General features: G+C 43.5%; 1 protein-coding gene across 10 annotated transcripts in view; it reads left to right on the plus strand.

Moving 5' to 3' along the window:
- The window catches only part of ABLIM1 (actin binding LIM protein 1), a 202,737-nt gene extending 192,280 nt beyond the window's left edge, over positions 1-10,457 (plus strand). For 3 of the 10 annotated variants that reach the window (XM_054071491.1, XM_054071492.1, XM_054071493.1), the window contains 4 exons: positions 150-157; positions 1,409-1,483; positions 4,488-4,568; positions 5,863-10,457. In XM_054071491.1, the coding sequence (XP_053927466.1) occupies positions 150-157; positions 1,409-1,483; positions 4,488-4,568; positions 5,863-5,976 (278 nt within the window). In that variant the 3' untranslated portion in view covers positions 5,977-10,457. Of the gene's footprint in view, positions 1-149; positions 4,444-4,487; positions 4,569-5,862 lie in introns of those variants that run through there. The other 7 variants (XM_054071490.1, XM_054071488.1, XM_054071489.1 and 4 more) reach the window with 4 other exon arrangements.
- Positions 10,458-19,724: the final 9,267 nt, after the last annotated feature.

The raw sequence follows: 19,724 nt of genomic DNA on the forward strand, positions 1-19,724 counted from the left end.
AAAGTAGAAAGGTTGCTGGCTTTAAAGAGTTGGGTGGGATTTTGAAAAGATCGAGTAGACCAGAAGACACAAGGATTTTCTGGTAGATTGTGACAGATTCCTGTTCTCCCACACTATAAAGCTGATAAGATTTCTCTTTTCCTTTTCAGATTTCCAGGTAGAGTACAGGTTTTCATCAATCAACTGACAACAGACCTAAAAGCATCTACTTTCTTGTTGAAGTTCGAATTTCTGCTTCAGGGAAGGGTTTCTTAAGACAATAGCTTTGATTTTCCTGCATGTTTAAGCATAATCACCAATGTAGACTCTTACAAAAACCAGGCACAGCCTCAGACTCCTCCTCCTTACCTCTCCAGGGCTGAGCTGAGACAGCTCACACCGGTTCTGTGACTTGCTCTGTAAAATCCACTGTCCGTTGATTCTTGAGTTATCTGTAATAGTCCTCCCTGGAAAGATGGGGGTGGATTTATTTCCAGCCTCTGTCATACTGACCCCAGAGACGTATAGGAAGTCTCTTCTGGAGGCAATTTTCTCCCATAACAGGAGCCTTGAATTCCTCATTTCTACCCTGGAATTTGCTCTCCAGACCAGATGGCTGATCAATAGTTTTCTGCAATGCTGCCATCACAGAAGAGCCAGTAAGAGGTGTACTTGCAAATGTAAACATTTTACTCCAAATCCTGTCTGCAGGGGTTTTTTTTCCAGAATGGTATGAATCTGGCTGGCTCCTCAGCACAATGACAATATGAAATGGCAGTTTAAGAAAGAGTTTAATTACTTGGATAATTTTGTTAATGGTATATCAAAATCATGATGACTGGAAAGACAATTAGATTATGGGAGGAGAAAGGAGTTGTCCATATGTTGTGCTTAGAAGGTTATTTCATTTGGAACAATGCCTGTGTCAAAACAGCACCTTTTTACCCTATCCTTGTTTGTGTTCATAGTAAAAATTTCCCTTTATAGAGACAAAAAAAAAGCCCAATCCCTCAGCTGATACAGTAAGTGACGGGAAGGAAAACCCAGAGGTATAAGAGTGCTTTGTACGCTGTTGGGTGGGATCTGATTTTTCAGCGAAGAACCCGTCACTGGGGTGGAAAAGGGCCCACCACTCTCTTGGGTTTCCCAGGTCCACCTGGGAAGTGACGTTTGTAGGCTTGGCAGGAAGCTGTCATCAGCCTTAGCAGTGCCGGAAGGCTGTGATGGCAGAGAGGATCGAAGGATCCCTCTGCATGCCCAAGAGAAGTGGCAAACAGTAGCCATGGCAATGATCTATATGATAAGGCTAAATATTAAGACTTGAAGGAAGTCTCAGGGCAAATTCACCTTTGTTTTCACCGCTACTTGAGTGCCTTTACCCTCTGTGTGTGTAACCTATGTGTCTGATGTATACCTGTATCTGATGCAGTCCCTTCCGGATGGTCATGTCCCTGGAATGAGAATGGACAGAGGAGTATCTATGCCTAACATGTTGGAGCCAAAGGCAAGTGCAGATGTTATTCACTTTCCTTCAAGACGGTGAAGGTTTGACTGTGAAATGCAGATAAAAATACAGGAAATGTCTTAGTTCCCTTGTCTTTTTTTTTTTACCTCACCTCAATCCCTGCTCCTTATGTGCCAAACCTCTCCCTTTGTTCTGGACTTTGCCTGTTCCAGGTGATAGTATTCAGGCAGGTTGCAGGCTGCAGGCAGCCCAGGTTTGCTGCTTGGGTTAGGGAGGCTTTTCCAGAGGCAAAACAAAGACACTTAAAGATGCTAGGTCTCTGTTAAGGTTCCACTAGCCAAAACAGCAGCCCAAACTCGATGGGAAAGTCTTAGATCTGTCAGGCTGAAAAATATTGGAGAAAATTGCAGAACATGGTGGCTCACAACACGCTGTTGGGGCTGTCTTGATTTAAAAATTAATTAACTACACAGATCTTTGTTTCAGATTGGAAGTTAGATACCTACACGTCTGTCTGGATGTGTTCTTTAGCTCTCAGCACTGTTAGCCTGACACCTTTCAATAATAATTCCCTAGACGAGAAATTCTTCAGGAGATTTCGTGGGAAAAGAGGCAATGTCAGCTGCATATAATTTAAGATATAAAGTAAAATGCTTTTGCAGCAATGTCCAGAGATGTTTGAGTCAAAAATTAACATTAGATACAAAGGGGATTTGACAAGGGCTGTGTTTTAAATCTTACAGCTTTCTCTGTTGCCAGTAAACCCTCCGAGAAATCATGATTTTGCCAAAGTTACAAGTATCGGCATTTGTGCAATTAAGTGATGAGCTCTTTTTGCAAATGAGATTACTCCTTGTGCTTCCGAGTCACGTCCAGACAAACTGTACGAGGCAATAACCCTAGCTTTATAAGCTGAGACTCGAGTGCAATGTATATTAACAAGTGTTTTTATATATTATATAAATTAAGACCTTGAGGATATCCCCAACTCCTGAGATACTACTTTTTTATTCCAAATAATTTCTCTTTCAGTGCAATATGATTCTTACAGCCACCACTGCTACTGATGCACCCATTGATTTGGAATGTTATTTTGGGTGACAAATTCTGTCGGTATTATTAGTGGTAAAATTTATGGGCATTTTTATGAGATGATAGGTCACTTTCTCTTGATGTTTATAAAGGTGATGCCAGACCCTCAGCTTATGTGAACTGGCAGTATTTTTATTCACGTCAATGGTCCAACACTAACTTAGACCTGATAAAGTAAACGAATCCAAGTCAAAGGCAGCATCAAACATGTGAAAAGTGAAAATTAATAAACGTAAGAATGACCAAGTCTCACCAAATGGTTCTCCAGAAAGGACAGAATTTGTGCATCCTGCCACCCCAGACTGAGACATGCCTTGTTGTGAATATCTAAATATAAAATGTACTTATGACCATAGATCTTAACTTAAACTCTGCCTGTTTATATATGAAAAGTTACATTTTAGTTTCCTATAATGCTGTATATGGTAGCCATTTCCAGTATCAAACATAAATGATGTAATTCAAAGTATATACTTCATTGTACAACTGTGACAATGTCAGAATCTCCTAAGAATCTTATCTTACAATGGGTATGTAAGCACACGTTATTTAAGTTCTCATTACTTACAATAAACTCAGTGGTGTGTTCATTGATGCCTGAATGTTATTTATTATATTCCTGAAAAGTTCATTGGGATAATTGTTGACAATGGAATGAACTTAATGGCCTAATTCTGCACAGAAGGTGGTTAGGTTGAATTTCTTCTGATATTAAAATAATTGATTAATAGTGTTTGATAGTAGCTCAGCTGTCTTTCCAGGAGAATTTTGGTGGTCTCACACTTGTTCCCTGTGAGCAAGTAAAACCAGACCCATAAATAACTCAGTAAATGCTGAGCCAATCGCCAATGAAGTTTGCAGAAAAACTTCTGTAGCTGTTGGATGAGAACCTCACTGGCAGTGATGTTTACCTACTCGGCAGAGACATGCAATGAGAAGGGCTGTAGAGAGGAACTGTCAGATGGAGCATGAGCTCTTCTAAGTCATTCCAGGCGTTTAGGGAAGTGTCTGTGCAAGGAAAAAATCCTAAAGCAGAGTTTTTATTTGCCTGGGAAGGATTCCAGAAACTTATGTCAAGGCATATAGTTTTCTGAAATCCTTCCTAAGCGGTGTGTGTCTTGGATTAAAGTCATTTGAGACCCACTGACAGTAAAAATTTTACTTCAAACAAAGAACCTGTAAAAAAAAGTAGAATTATTTTCAATTCGGGAATGGGTTATTGGCCAAGAACTGATTTGTGTAAGTTCTCAGCATTCTTAGCAATGGAAAGGGAAAGCAGGGGAAATGTTAATGCAGATATGCTGGACGCCTTCTCTTGTGAAGCATATGAAGGTGCATAAGGCAAATAAGTCTACAAAAGTATCTCCAGCAAGCCCAGTGGGTGGTTGTTTGAATTCTTTAACCATCCACAAAGGCAAAGACAATCATGTGATGCGTTTTGATGACTGCATTGGCCCCACTAATCAATATCTTGCTTATTCAGAGTTGCTGCTTTTTCTGATGTACTTTCATGTGGTTCATTTTCAAATGTCCACTAAGTGTCGGTTTCCTTAGAGTTGTCCACACTTTGGCAGCCATCAGTTACATCAGTAAATGCCAGATATATTTACTGTAATAAACTCTTAAGTTTATGCATCGCTGGATGAGAAAGCATATTGACTAGAGAGGACTGTCCGAACAAAGTCAGCTGTATTATATGCACCATAAAAATCAGTGGGGATCAAGCAAGCGCACAGTAGCCCTACAATACGAGGCAATTTGATACTCACCAAGTTCTTGCTGTGTCCAGGTTGGCTTGGCTTTCATGCATCCTTAGGGGACAAAAGTGCTGTGATTTCCTTTGAAAAAGAAACCAAATGTTTGTGTGGTTGTGAAAATGAGACACATTGTGTTCTTTTTGCTTTAGAATGTAAATACATCTCTTTTTCCCCCTTTTATACGTTGTTAACAGATTTTTCCATATGAAATGCTCATGGTGACCAACAGAGGGAGAAATAAAATACTAAAAGATGTAGACAGAACCAGACTTGAGGTAAGAGAAGCGAGTTCCTAAATGCTATTTCCTGCTGAACTTGTTTGTTGTTGCATACTTGAAAGCTCCAACACTGAAGTGTGGGTTCTTGTTAGGCTGGGAAGATGTCTCAGCACTAAGCAGAGAAGGAGGAGTCAGATGGGGAGAAATCAGCCACATCTCCATGAACAGTGCTGGGCCAGTAGTCCCACATCTCTGTCTCCCTGCTCTTGGGCTGAACTTCTCACAACCCCCTTGTGTTTTCAAGCAATTTATTATATACCTGTAAACTTGTAAAAAGCCCCAGTGTGTTGTAGTCCTAGGATCCATAGTGCAATGGAGCAGTACTTAGTTTGATCTTGGATCATTTCTTAGCTAAGAGTCAGTGTCAGCCGTCCCTGAGAAACAAAAGTCTAAGTTTCTTTAACTCATCCATGAGTTCTGTGACTTGGCTGATAGCCAAAAATATCAGGATTTAAATCTCTGCCAACAAATAAAAGTTGTTTACATCTTTGTGGATTAGAAAGATTTAAACAGCCCAGTAGAAGGCTGAGGATATTTACATTGTTTGTGGTTAGTTAAACTTCCAAGGAGATGGATGGAAGAGGCCATAAAAATTTGGGTGAGTAACCATTCATGCACATTTTTAGACTAGTAGCTATGTGATCGCTAATTGGAATTCAATGCTGTCTCACCTTAGCGCCACGGGGAGACACTTTCCCCATCCAGTGCAGTCTAAAGCAGCTGAACGAGAAGTAACTTGTGCACTAGACAGCACCAAAAAATGTTTCATTGGCGGTAGGGAAATGTGCTGGAGAGTTAGTGCGGCCAGACATCTTCCTTCTCAGAACTTCAAATGTCAGATGTTGACCTGCAGCCTTTTGGCAAAGCTCTCCTGAAACCCAGGGTCTGAACTTCCGTAGGTGAGCAGAGGGAACTCGCTAAAGCCTGGGACAGGGGTGTGCAGGAGCTGGTTTTGTTCTCTGGTCTGTCAGTGCTTGTTAGGTGACTACAGACAAATCGGTTTTTTGTCTCTTGCTTATGCATCACCTGAAATAGTTCTCCCAATTTCCTTTGTAAACTTCTCAAACTTAACAAACTGCAATATTTTATTCATCCAGTGAGCCCCCAAGTTCAGGAGGAGCTGGATGTGTGTATTGCCAAAGCATTACTTTTTCTTGCAATGGCTTTTACACATTGACATGAAATCCCTAAGGCACTCCTATCTCCTATTGTGTCTCTTTGGCTTTGACTGACCATTGCCTTTTCTCCTTTTTTTTTTTTTCCTCCCCCCCCCTTATTTTTTTTTTTAAAGCGTCACTTAGCACCTGAAGTTTTCCAAGAAATATTTGGCATGACGATACAGGAGTTTGACAAGTTACCTCTCTGGAGACGCAACGACATGAAGAAAAAAGCAAAACTCTTTTAATCTCCCTTTAAACAAACCAACAAAAAATGATGCGTAGGATATTATGTCATATACTCCAAACTATTTGGAAGCAACTACTTATCCACCAAAAAGGGAAAATCGCTTAGTGGCACCTCTGTACGCAGCAATTCAACAAGATGAACGTTTGCTCTTCTGGAACACAGGGAGAATATGTCTGGGTTCAGAAACAACAACGATGATATATCGTTTTCAGAGGTGTCGACCTGTTACATGATATTATACAAGATAGGAAACTGCTCTGTTCTTCTCCCTCAATTATATTCCCTTTACTTCTCTCCACAACATGATGGACTTTATTGCTAGAGCCAGGAAGTGCCCTTAGGTTGCCTTGTAGACTAAAGTAGTTGTAACCACTCCAAGAACTGGAAAAGAATATATATATATAAATATATATATATATGTGTGTGTTTGCGTGTGTGTGCGCACATGTATTTATATCTATCCATCTATCTATGTGTGTGCGTGTGTGTATGTGTATATATGTGTATATATTTGGAGAGGAAGGTAGATAGATGCTCGGTAGTGAAGGAGAAGCCCTTTTTATCGTATCCACACAATCACATTAAGTTTTTCACACAACTGTTTCTTAATTGGCACTCTTTTGAAATGGAATCTTCGCGTGAATCAGTCCACAAAGGTGGGTGCTCTGCTCACTTTCAGTACATACCAGTTGAATTTCTGGAAAATGGGCTCCTTGTACTTGTATATATTTGCTAGGATGTAGGAAGTGAATTGCTGTGTCTGTTGTCAGTCTTCCCTCTTCCACACTTTCTGCTTGAACTAATAAGGACGGAGCTTAACCAGTCATTTAAGATCACTTAAGTAATGGGAATGATGGAGAAGAGTCAGTTTTCTTGTAATTCAGTCCAGGAGATGGGTGGATGGGCGTGGGAGTGACAGAGTGAGAAAATGCTTTTTCAAGTGTGCCCTGGTTCGCACCCAGAGATTTTGGGACAGAATCCCTGCTAGTAATTCCTAGTGCAGCTCATCAGGCTGCGGTGGAGCTGTAGGATTTTACATCAGCAGAGAAGATGCTTCTCTGCAAACTAACACTCAAATTCATCCCTCTGTGGGAAGAATGTTTATGAATTAAAAGGTACCATCGAGGTGCCATGCTTTGCCGATAGAGGCTTTTTGATTAAATCGCAGTTGCTGTTGTCAGTACGGCACAGTGCATGGGGCCAAGCACTCTTTTTAGTTAATGTAGTTTTCACTTGTGCTTGGAAAAGAGGGCACAGAGATTTTTTTTTTCCCTCTCTTGAAGCTTCAAAGCTCCAGCCTTGGTTATTTTTATTTCCCTTTGTGCCTGACTTGGTTTGTGAAGACAGAGTAATCATGCAAGACAGTTTCTGAGCTGCGTTGATCTTCTTACTGCTTTCGGTCTTCTTCCAATATGCTGCAGCTTAAAAAACTGCTTGTATATACCTTAACTGCTTCTGGGCAAGTCCTATACAGAGGAGGACATGAGCACCAAAGTAACTGAATGAATGCGTTGCGGCTGCAAGGTCAGCTTTTTCTCCTCCTTGGTGCTTAACTGCCAATGCATACTGCACTAACGAGCCCATCTCCTGATACCGGAGAGGGTCATTTCGGTTCTGTGTCTATCAAAGAATATCAAGGTTTCATTTTGAATGCAGAAACTTTTGGCACTGGAGACATCAGAACCTTTGTATTTTCTGTTATATGAGACATTTGTGTTAAAACCTGGAAGTCAGGAAGAGAAAACAGTCCCGTGTAGTTGTGAGATTCAGTATCACTGTGTTGAGTTCTTTATATCACCAAATGGCATTTCACCATCAAACGTGCAGGACAGCCCAAATCCTGCCTCTTCTTTTCTGGTTTAGGAAGTCCTGTCGCGACAGATCACTGTGGTTTCTTTGATAAAATCTGAGTAGAAGATGCAGTGTATGAGAAATAGATACGAGGGGTCAGCAGCTGCTCCATGTCCCTAGAGCTAAGGGAACAGCCAGTCTATGGGATAAGTGGGAGAATGTGCTACTGTGCAGGTCTGGCATCAGTCCCCACTGAGCAGAAGTCCTCAGTGAATGCTGTGACACATGCAATTGTGAGTAAGCTCTCCGGACTACCGAGAGTGCAGCAAGGATAGTTTGACATGTGTTACTTCATTTTTCAGAACAACAATCTGAAAGGGCTTTTGAGGAGCACTGAGAAGTAAAAGGGAACGGTTTTCCCCTTAGCAGTTCAAGATACGTTTTTGAGTGACTGCTGAAACCAAATCCATGCGTTGAAAGAACAGCCACGTTTTACAGTCACAGACTTTGGGACTGCTGGAATCTCAGAAATTCAGGGCTTGTCGCTTCCCAGATGAGGCTTAATGTTTATGGATTAAAAATATGAAAATCCTCTGAATTTTGTCAGCCTGCATTGTATAGACAAAACTGTGCTGCTGCCTCTCAAACACAGTAGGCATTATGGGTCTTTTAGCCCAAGTCACCTCAACAATAAACCTTTTTGATCTGATGACTTGTGCTCTCAAGGATGTGAGGTGCCAGCGTGCGCTTTTCTGCCCCCATCCTGAGATTACTACTGAACTTCTCACAGATATATGAATACACAACCCAGTCATTTGAACGATGACTCAGACAGGTTGTTTTCTCTCCTTTTCCTCCTCTCTCAAAAAGAGAAAAAAAAAAAAAAAGTTTTTAAAGAAAGAGAACCCAGCGTCCTGTGAAGAACGACAGGGTAATTGTATCTGCCTCGTCAACTGAGAACTTAAAGCTGCAATTGCAGCTTGGGAAAGAATGACGAGAAGCCAGCTTAGATGCTGCAGAAACAAGTAATCTCTAACTAGGTTTTTGGGCCACTGCTGGTTCTTCACGTCTCACAGGTGTGGAGCTTAGTCAGTCCACAGCCCTCTGCACTAGACTTAATACTGCTTTATTTCCAATTGAAAACATGAAGGGTTTTCTGAGCTTTAATTTTATACCTGTAGTTAATTCCCCTTAACTATCCCAACCATCTCTATGTAGACACACCCCAAGAGACTGCATCTCCATAAAAACCACACTGTAGCCAGACACAAGGTGGGTGTTTTCTGCAGTAGGCTGCTAGCAGTTGTCACTGCAACCTTTTCTGTTCTTTCATCTGGTCTTCCCACCTAACAAAAACAGAAACCTAGCCCCAGAGAGAATTTTCTTTGTAAGCAATGAATCATTTCCTAGTATCAACTGAGTAGTATTTTCTTGGATCATCCTTTGTAATCCCTCTTCAATATTCCCTTGAGTCATGTCAGAGGTTGACTAGATGATTTTTTAAACGTCTCTTCCAACCCAAACTATTCTATGATTCTATGTATATGGCTTAAGTACATGCTTAAGTTCTTCTATCTCCAGCAAAGTGTTGGAGCTTCTGATGCAATCCTATCAAACTCAGTGCTGTCAAGGAAGGTGCCATTGCCAAGAAAACTGAATGCTTTTGTCTTGTATTTTTCCCCTTTTCTGCTTTAGAGATGATGTAAGAGCAAAGACCTGTCAAAACATTTATTTGGGGTGTCATCACAAAATAACCACACGTGTGTGCATCAGGTTATGTACACATGCAGATTCTCTGTTGCAGGTGCCCGTGTAGCACGCGCAGTCCCCATTTGGAGTTGGGTTACTATGTGAGTAGTTAATCTGGAATTTCCAAACAGTGCATAGTCTTGAAAAGACAGTGGTCATTAAGTAATGAAGGTTGTCCTTTGCATATGTGCTTTTATCTGCAGGGCTTGTGGATACCTGATGCTGTGATACAACAAGTGAGCAAAAGGCAGGGCCAGTTTTCCACATCATGGAAATGCCAGGGTGGCCACAGGTAATATTATTTAGAAGGCCTCCTCAGACATGTGAACGCTTGCAGCACTCATCCCTGTCAGCGCTTAGATGGAAGGGTAATCCCTTATGCAGTAGTCTTCATGTTAACGGGGAATCCAGAGGTCTCACTGGGTTCTGTGCCCTTTCCAGCTACTGGTGTGATAATTTCCATATGAACAAGTAGAGAGCTGTTCTGTGTTATAGTACGAACAGCTGGACATACCCTCTATACCTGTGCCTTAATGCAGAGTAAGCTCCAGCCTACTGTGAGTCAGAAGTTGAAACAAATATGTTGTTCGTCATCTCTGAAGACAGCAGAATTAAGCCAACTTGAAGAGCAGATTTGGAAATTACTAAACTATCCACTATTTCTTAGTGAAACAAAGTGATCTATTGTGGCTTCCGATTAGGAAACTGAATGTAGCATCTCAGCTCAGCCAGTGTCTGATCCCTAACCTGCTGAACTTTCTGTACAACTTGAAGGGTAAGTCCTTGTGAAGTTTGTTCACAGAATTTTATGGAAGTTTCTTAATTATTTGTTGTCATCTCCTGCTGGTGTCATTTATGACAGGTTTCAGTGGCATGGAAACATAGAATGGTTTGGGTTGGAAGGGACCTTAAAGATCATGCAGTTTCAAGCCTGCTGCCATGGGCAGGGTCACTTCCCACTGGATCAGGTTGCTCAAAGCTCCATCCAACCTGGCCTTGAACACCTCCAGGGATGGTGCATCAATGACTTCTCTGGGCAACCTGTGCCAGTGCCTCACCATCCGCACAGGAAGAGACTCCCTTGTACCTAATCTTAATCTACCCTTTTTCAGATGAAAGCCATTAGCCCTGTCCTGTCACTACATGTCCTTGTAAAAAGTCCCTCTTCAGCTTTCTTGTAGGCACCCTTTAAGTACTGGAAGGCTGCTATAAGGTCTCCCGAGAGTCATGTTGAGCAAAATCCAGGTAGATGGTGCCAGTTATTCTTCCGTTAATCACCAATGCTGTAACCCCACTGTAGAAGGCCACCAAATTTGTTAGGCAAGATTTGCCCTCAGTGAAGGCATGTTGGCTGTCACACATCGCTTCCTTATTTCCCATGTGCCTTAGCAGAGTATCCGGGAGGATCTGCTCCATGATCTTTCCAGGCACAGAGGGTGAGACTGACTGGCCTATAGTTCCCTGGATCTTCCTTTTTTCCTTTTTCAAAAGTGGGGGAGTTATGTTTTCCCTTTTCCAGTCAGTGGGAATTTCACCGAACTGCCACGACTTCTCAAATCTGATGGATAGTGGCTTAGCAACTTGGAAACTTAGCATCTCAGAAACGTACTTGTTTTCAGTTTGGTTAGTAGCCTTTCATTAAATACGGTTTGTGATGCATTGTGGACATAACTGCAGTGTGCTGTGAAAGGTTAAAGTAGGAAAACAGTAACTTTCTTAATAGCTGTTTGTGAGACAAGATAGCTCTGTGGCTCCAGTAGTGCTTTACTTCTGTCAAGACAGATGTCATCTGTCCTTACCAAGTCCTGCAGTCCTAAGCTGTGGGCCTAGCACTGAAGTGCTTGCTACCCTCTCCGTATTGCGATTTGGAAATCCTTCTCAGCCTTACAGTTGAGATGCCCTGCTGATCAGGGGAGGTCATTAGAAGTCTCATTTGTAAACATTTGTTTTGTTGAAATTAGACGCATTTGAAGTGAAATCCCCTTCTGCAAGTCAAGGTAATATTGATGGGTGGAGAACGGTTAATTTTGGAGAAGGAGGAGGGCAAATCTTGATTTCGCCAGGGTTTGCAGGGGTGGTGATGAGCAGACTTAGAAGAAAATGCAGGTATTAGCCTGTGTGCCTATTTCAGACTGTGGGGAAGTCAAGTTTGGAGCCCATAGATTATGAGCATCTACACTGATATTAACGATATGAAGCTGTTATAAGTTACAGAAAAGTTGACACCCCCAAACGGTAAAAATATGAACATTCTCTAAACTCATTTTGGAATGACTTATCTTGGCTCGTCCTGATTTAGGAGGAGATCTTGGCATATTTTGGCGATAGCTTCATAGAGGAGAATGAAAGGAAACCAACCTTTCTCCCCCTCCATGACTCATTGCTTTCCCTCAGCATGTGTTTGTGGAGGAGGACGCCCACATCCTGAAAGTTACCTGAGGCAGTAAAAAGTACCAGTCAATGATAATGATGCAATGAAACACATGCAGGAAACAAGAAAATCAACTAATCCATGCTGAAATGCCAGTCATCTTTCCGTATCAGAGAGACGTTTAGGGCTTGACTCCATAGCCCTCTTCCCCAGTCATTTAGCCTCAGGTCATGGTCCAGTTGGTGCTCTGTCAAACTTTTTGGCCCTGTCAGCACCCCTGCTAGAGTTCAGCGTAGTCTTCAGGGTATGTTTTTTTCCCTCGTGGCTAAATGAGAAGCTAAATAGAGCAACTGAGCACTGTGATAGTAGTACAATGCGCCTTTCTCTTTTCATGTAGAAACACCGTGATCGCTGCGGGTTGCAGGACTGCTCTGGCTGATGAGTTTTGCCTTCTGATTCCTCCCACACACCTTTTTATGTGCTTAATGAAATGAGAAACATAAAAAAATCTCTCACAATGCAAAGCTGCAGAGTTTTTAGTCAGACGGCTCTGCTGGCAGGAGCGACGCGATGCCCACATTTGGCAGGGTAGAGAATAAGTATTATTAATTTTAATGTAAGCTTCAGTGCAGGAAGTGGGGATGTAATTGGCCGTTAATGTTGTTTGCCTGTATGCAAAATAAATTATTCGTTGCCCAAAGGGTTTCTAACAGGGAAATAGATTTCTGCTAATGATTTGCTAAAAAAACTGCTTGTCCGTGTGAAGGGGTGATACTTCTGTGCTCATTGCGGTCGTTCTTCTGAGGTAAAAAAGAGATGGCTGAAGGCAGACAGTAACTGGTTATGTAAGGGTCACCACAGGTAATACAAGTGTTGCTCCCAGGGCTTGCAAAGCTGAGGCCCATAGGTTCTTGCTCGTAGGCATTAGGAAACAAAGCATTTCAAGCAGCAGAAGCAGCTATGGGAATTCCAGCGGTGCCTTACCAGGCTGAGTCTCTAGCTCCCTTCGGCGCCTTGACAGGTCCCACTGGACACTTGCCTGGGCTTTTGTCCCTGAACACCTTTCAGAAAGCACTTCCTCTCCCCCAGATGCAAACCCACTGAAATCAGTGGAGCTTCTCACTAACATCCGCGTGCTTTGGAGCAGGCTCTTTGTCGGCTGGCTAGACCAGGAAAGTCTCTGCCTGCTGTGTATGCTCACAGCAGCGAGCTCTGTGTGTTGTTACAGGATCAGTCCTGTCCAAGCACTGCGGCTTGGTTGTTGCTGACAACTCTTCCTGTAAGGGGGCCTTACAGCTGGGGGCTTTTTTTAAGCTTTGGAAACTGAAACTAATTTTTCAAAGGTATATTTTCCTTTAAATAGGTAGATTTTGGCAATAGGGTTTTTTATTGTTTTGTTTTTCTTTCCTCCTCCTCCCATACAAACCAGCGTTTTGGGGCGGTGTCCCTGTGTTATCCATTCATCCGTGAGACAGCTCTCTTTCTGAGTCTCTGTAAAAGTGAATCGATGTCTTGTCTGTACAGTAAGTCTGCTTGTATGCATAATGAAAAGTTGAGCTGGGTTGCTGTTCTGTACAATTAGTGTTTCCACTGTCATACCGCAAACAGCACATATTGCACTCCTGTGCCACTGTAATCTGCATCACTGTTGTACTCAAGTCGATGAATAAAGTTTGGAGCTTTATTCTTAATTGCTGGATTCATGTTGCCTCATTTATTTTTTGTTTTTCATCTCGCAGAGTTGCATCAAAGCCCTCTTACAAAACAGCTTGTGCTCTCACAAAGCAGAGAGGCTAAGGTACAAGAGACCCGAGCGAGGCAGATGAACAGTTACACAGTGAAATTACCACAAGAGGTTTAAAAATGGACACAAGGCTTCCCGTAACTAGGTCACCAGAAACAGATATTCATACAAACCACACAGGAGCGTTAATTTTATGGGGTCAGTTTGTGGTTTAAAAGGACGTGAGATATCAGCGAGGTCAACTCAGTCATGCTGTCGCATTGGTTTCACAGTCTAAATGGTTTTCTTTCTTTATCCTTGCAAGTTCAGCTACGATTTTAGTCCTCAACTTGAAAAGATATTTACGTGTCTTAGTGTTTAAAGTGAGGTGTTTGCTTAATTACCTGGAGTTTTACCTGCCCAGCCTTGGTCTGGGTGTAGAAAGTAGCAGGTTATGCCATTCAAGAAGATAGGACTATAAAACACCTGTGAACGTGCTGAATGCCCGTGTCTCCAGCAGACCATAGTCTGAGCTGAATTAAGCACGCTGCACCTCAGAGGAACCTGTAGCAGTTCCTGTCAGTGCCTCAGAAGAAAGACATGTCAAGGGACTTCACCCATTATTACACGTAGCTATTCCCTCGAAAGGGTGACATACACAGCTCTCTAGATGACCAGCTGAACACCTTCATTGAATTAATTTGGGACTCCTGCAGTTGTGGTATCTGGAGCAACCAGAGCTGGAGCTTCATTAGGATTGGCCTCTGGGCTTGTTTGTTAAAGGAAGGGATAGAGGGTGGGGGGGGGGTTACCATTTGAAGTGAAGCCACTGGAGTTCAAACCTAAGAGAATCTCAAAGGGGGTAGGAAAGAATCCTGCTTGAGGCTGTTGATCATCTGACTGCAGCCCTCTGTTCAGGGGCAGGAGTGATGCAGCACACGTTCTGCACAGCATCCTTGAGGCTACAGTAAGGCCCTGCAGCATCGAGATCTGCGCTGTGCCCTGCAGGTAACATGCTCCCCGTCTTCTCTTCCACTCCTCAGTCCCCTGAGACTCATCCCTGCCCTTGCCCTACCCCGATACGCTACACAGGTTCCCTCTCACAATGAAGGTAGAGGTTCCCCCAGGGTTTTACTTCAAGGTACTATCTTGGGTGCATCTAAGGACTGGGTCTGGGATGAGGTGAGGGCTCAGGTTTCTGCTTGAAGAGCAAGAGGTGGGGAATTCAGTAGCACCATGAAGCCAGCCTTTAGCAAAGCTCCTATCTGTTCCATTACTTTCCAGGCCATGCCTAGATTTTTGGTGTGTTGTATTTGTGCTGGAACTTGAACAAAAGCAACTCTCCTGTGGATAAATCCAGTTAGATGTTTCCTTTCTCTGGATGGCTTACTCCAGAGGTTGCATTTTTGCTGTAGGTGGGACAAAATCAAAATGAGATTCATTTATTACAGCTGCTGGAAATCAGACTCGGTGAAGGGCAGAAACACCACTTTCAGCAGAGTATTTATACACAGGGATTTTGTTGTCTATATTCCTGCAGTGCCTAGCTGGAAGAGCCCTTATCCTGAACTGAACAATTTCTACGAACAGGGTGGAGATGACCCTTCCTTTGAACATTTAATGGGCTAATTTTCAACAGGCACAAAGGTCCATGGACTTCAGCAGATCAGTTCATGAGTTCCAGTATCTCTTATTTCTCCATTTCCTCCATGTTTAGAGACAATTCCTGCCTGGCCACTTCGCAGCTGTCAGACCAGGTATGAATGAGGACTTAATAACCCATTTTCTATCCTTTCCTTTTTAGGACCAGCACTAAGAAACTTCAGGTGTTTTAGGAAACCATAGCCTCTGGTGAGCAAACCTCAGCTGATTGGTAGCACACGGTGCTGTGCAGGCGAGCCAGAGCCAGAGAAGAGTTAAGAAGACGCCAGGCCATTTTCAAATGAAAGACAAACACAAAGTCTAAGAGAGACCTTTCTTCAAAAAAGTTCTGTGCTGCTTATTTTGCCTTTCCCTGAACAACCAGACACCAGGGAGAAGTTTCCTCACTGCTCGGCACAGCAGGACCCATCCCATTCCCTGCCTGCCAGCCTGCAGCCCCCAAGCACTTCCATGTTAGGTGCTCCCTGGGCATTTATCTCCTGTTAGCTTCCCTGAGCATCTATCTCCTGTTAGCTTCCCTGGGCATCTTTGCGTGGTTACAGAGTAAGGAAGTCACGTGCATGGACTATCTGCTTAAAAACCCACAAGTGTAGGTCTATGATTTGGCCTTAGAAACTTTCTTGAAAGTTTCCCAGCCACAGAAAATAAAAAGCCCAAAGTTTCCTATTTGCATCAGTCTCACTCACTCATGAAAATCCACTACGTGATTCTCAGCTCCTTCCCTGAGCCACCGTGTAGTGCCAAGCCCAGGACATGTCCTGCCAACCCTTGACAGGACAAGGAGTAATGGTTTTATACTAAGGGAGGAGAGATTTAGACTGGATATAAGGAAGACATTTTATACAATGAGAGGGGTGAATCACTTGCACAGGTTGCCCAAGGAGGCAGTGGAGGCCCCATCCCTGGAAGCATTCAAGGTCAGGTTGGATGTGGCTCTGAGCAACCTGATGGAGTTAAAGATGTCCCTGCTTTTGCAAAGGGGTTGGACTGGATGACCTGTAAAAGTCTATTCCAATCGAAAGCATTCTATGAGCCCCAGCTTTGGAGGTCCTAAGCAGCAATCCCCCAGCTGGGGATCTTTGACCCAGTCTTTGCTCCATTACAGCCTTCCCCAGCCTGAAGCAGTTGGGAATTTCATCATCATGAATGCTCTCCTATGTGTAGAGCAAATTCACAAGGGTCCATTGCAGTCATCAGCTCTGCGGTGTGACGGTACCGGCCAGCCCAAGTGCATTTTTAATTTCCCTCCAGCTAAATACATAAGCCCGATGAAATCTAAGTCCAGGGCTTCTTGTTTTTTAATTGTTAGACTATTTTTCCCCGCTCCCCTCCTCCCCACAAATAATGTGAGGTTTATGACCCTTGAGTAATGACTGTGGAATGCACTGCATCCTACAGCCATAGCAAGGCATCTGGCAATGGGAATCTTCACAGCATGTCAAAAATACACAGATAATACCACTGTAAATAGCTCAGATCAAAACAAGTCAAATGTCAATGCTAATTTGTTGTCAAGTATAGAGCCCGAGACCTCTTCCTCCTACACAAAGAGAAACCCAGTTCCCAAGTGCGAGTTGCTCTACTGTCAGAAGAAGCTTGTTCCTCACCAAAAATCTCCTCAAACTCTGAATGAACACGAGTGGGTCTTGGTTTTTTTCCCCTCGTTGTTTTATTTTTCTGTAGCTTTTGTGCCCATCTGAGGCTGGGAAATGAAACTGCAGTTCTGCCTGCCATTTTTCTATTGTAAAGAAGGGCTCCTGGGAGAGATATTTGCTGTTTTCTATGGCTCAGTCAGAGGGCTCAAGAGAAAAAAGTTGTTCCAGGAGTTCCCATTACAAAGCATTTTTTCACATAGGCTCACTTGTATTTTTTTAAGGGCTGGGAGATTAAAGAGCCGGCAGCACTGGAACAGGAAGTTTGCTGTATGTCCAAAGGTCAGGTGGGTCTCAGACAGCCACTGCTTCCAGCTCTCTTTTATATACACACTGCAGATTAAAATGTACATCCCAGACTGGATGGAGTGATGGGGGCCCAAGGGTTTGGGGAAGAAACAGGGGAGGGCAGGAAAACAGCACAGAATTCTCTCCTCAGGCTGTGATTTCATAAGACAAAGCACTGGGCGGCTGTTCAGCGAGCTTAAGGTATTCCCACGCCCCCGCAGCTTTTTCCTGCCATCAGATATGTCAGCAGGACTGCTTGTGGGGTCACTTTCAGTGACATTTGGGAACTGATCCTGCTTAAAAAACCATTTTTTTACTTTTTATTTCATTGCATAGAGTTGGATTTTTTTTTTCCCTTTTTTTTTTACATTGAGTCAGTTCCCTGCTGCGATTTAAGCACTGGCCTCACAAAGCAGTTGTGCTGGTCGAAAAAAGAGGTGGGCATGAGCTGACAACGGGGTCTGAAGAAAGTGTTACAGCAGAAGTTGTTAAACTGCTAGGGATATTGCACACTTTGTGTCATGAATCATAGAATGGTCTGGGTTGGAAGGGACCTTAAACCTCACCCAGTTCCACCCCCCCTGCCATGGGCAGGGACACCTCCCACTGGATCGAAAAGCTCCATCCAATCTGGCCTTGAACATCTCTAGGGATGGGGCATCCAGGACTTCTCTGGGAAACTTGGGTGGCGGCTCACCATCCTCACAGTAAAACATTTCATCCTAATATCTAATCTAAAGCACAGTCTCAAGTCCATGGCAGAGAGGGCTGGTGGTGGCCCTCCCTTAGTTCCTTCAATCCCAGCAGCACCATCACACCTTTTATTACAATTAAGAAGGGTAGAATTGTCTCCAAGACGTTTGAGGTTCACACTGCTGGAGTTCGATGTTTTTTTAAAGTCAGGAGTGTTACAGCTGTCACCCCAGAATGAAAGAGGGAAGCGAGGAGGTGGACTAAAGCCAGTGTTCAATTCGCATCCTCTGAAGGAGATGGCTGTTCTCCTGGGTAAGTAATCCAGGTGCAGACTGGCCCTGCTTGGAAAGGATGTTATTCTGTGTCCCAGCTCACTCCAGGACCATGCTCCAGTGCAAGGGGATGAAATACCGAGGTCTTTTTTTCCCCTTTAGTTGTTCCTCACTGTCTTGTGGGTGGACAGCAAGTCAGAAGACATAAGTTCAATGATTTCAGCTTTCTGAACTTGCGCAAGTCACTGAAATTGTATACGCTTCAGGTTTCCCTCATGCCCTTTCTGGTCTTTTTTTGCCAGAGACAGCTGAGATGTGTCCCACAAATCAATCCTGTCTGCAGATTAAGCCCTGCTAAGGCTTTTGATTGAGCAATGCCTTGATTGAATGTGTGGGCAGAAGCTTTTGCCTGCTTCTGCCACTTGCCTTGATGGGCTGTGGTTGAGAGGAGACATAGCAGGCAGTGTCTGTGGGCCAGAGGGCTGAGGCTCACATTGGATAATAGGTAACTAGAAACAGCTCTGAGGATTTTACATTGTCCTTGTGCTACTGTCTTTGCAAGTGGCTTTGCAAAGCCAGAGAGTCTCCATCCCCTGTCAGGCGTGGGGAGTGACACACTGAAGAAGGTGTTGGGGTGGAGGGAGAACAAGTTGAGCTCTTAAAGCCATACGGTCTGTGCTGGATTAGCGTCAGGGCAGGAGATGGGTTAGAGCCTCCGCTAGGCACGCTTGCCTCGGTGGGCATTATAATGTCTTTGCTAAAACTGTGGCAATATTTTCTGGATGTAAGTCTGGAGAAGATGATCTCTACAGAGTAGAGCCCTTCTTAGCGAACCCCGCCAGTCTTCATAGCTGGCAAGAGTAAAGGGCTGGATGCAAATTAATCGTGCACCCCTGGGCAGCCCAGTGAAGACACATCAAAGCAGGCCTGGCAGGAGCAAACTGACTTAGAGGCTGATTCTGCTGCTGGAGGTCTGGACACTTGGGAGTAGATCCATTATCTATTTCTCACTAGTTGGGCTACCCCAGCCCCCACAGCACCAGATACTGGAGAGAATAGTTGATACTAGAACCAACTCTCTCTTCAGGACTAGCCCAGTAAGGCTGCCAGAGGGAAACAGTACTCCCCCTTGGCTGACTCTTCAGGATTTAGGCTAGATACCACACAGAAAACAGAATACAGCTGAGTCCATTCAAGGAATTCATTGACAAATGCTTTGAGGTCTTTATGTGAACCTTAGTGTTTGCTGTGAAACAGGAGACCAGCTAATAATTGAATCAGGTTTTACAGTGAATGAACTGCTGCTGAGAAATGCCTACTTTACAGCCCTGATACTATGCTGGATGTTAAATGACTGCCAGGAACAAACTCTGTGGTATCTCAGTTAGCTCTTACCCTAATTATTGTTTACAGAGGAGTCCCAGCTAGATGAATGAGGACTGCAATATAAAGGACTTAAGTAAGATTTATTGGTGTAACTACATGAATAATTCCCCTTGCAATGATGCATTTAAGAGCGCAGAGGAGGAGGAAAGCCAGCATTTG

The sequence above is a fragment of the Cuculus canorus genome, chromosome 7 (genome assembly GCF_017976375.1).
Source record: "Cuculus canorus isolate bCucCan1 chromosome 7, bCucCan1.pri, whole genome shotgun sequence".
NCBI lineage: Eukaryota > Metazoa > Chordata > Aves > Cuculiformes > Cuculidae > Cuculus > Cuculus canorus.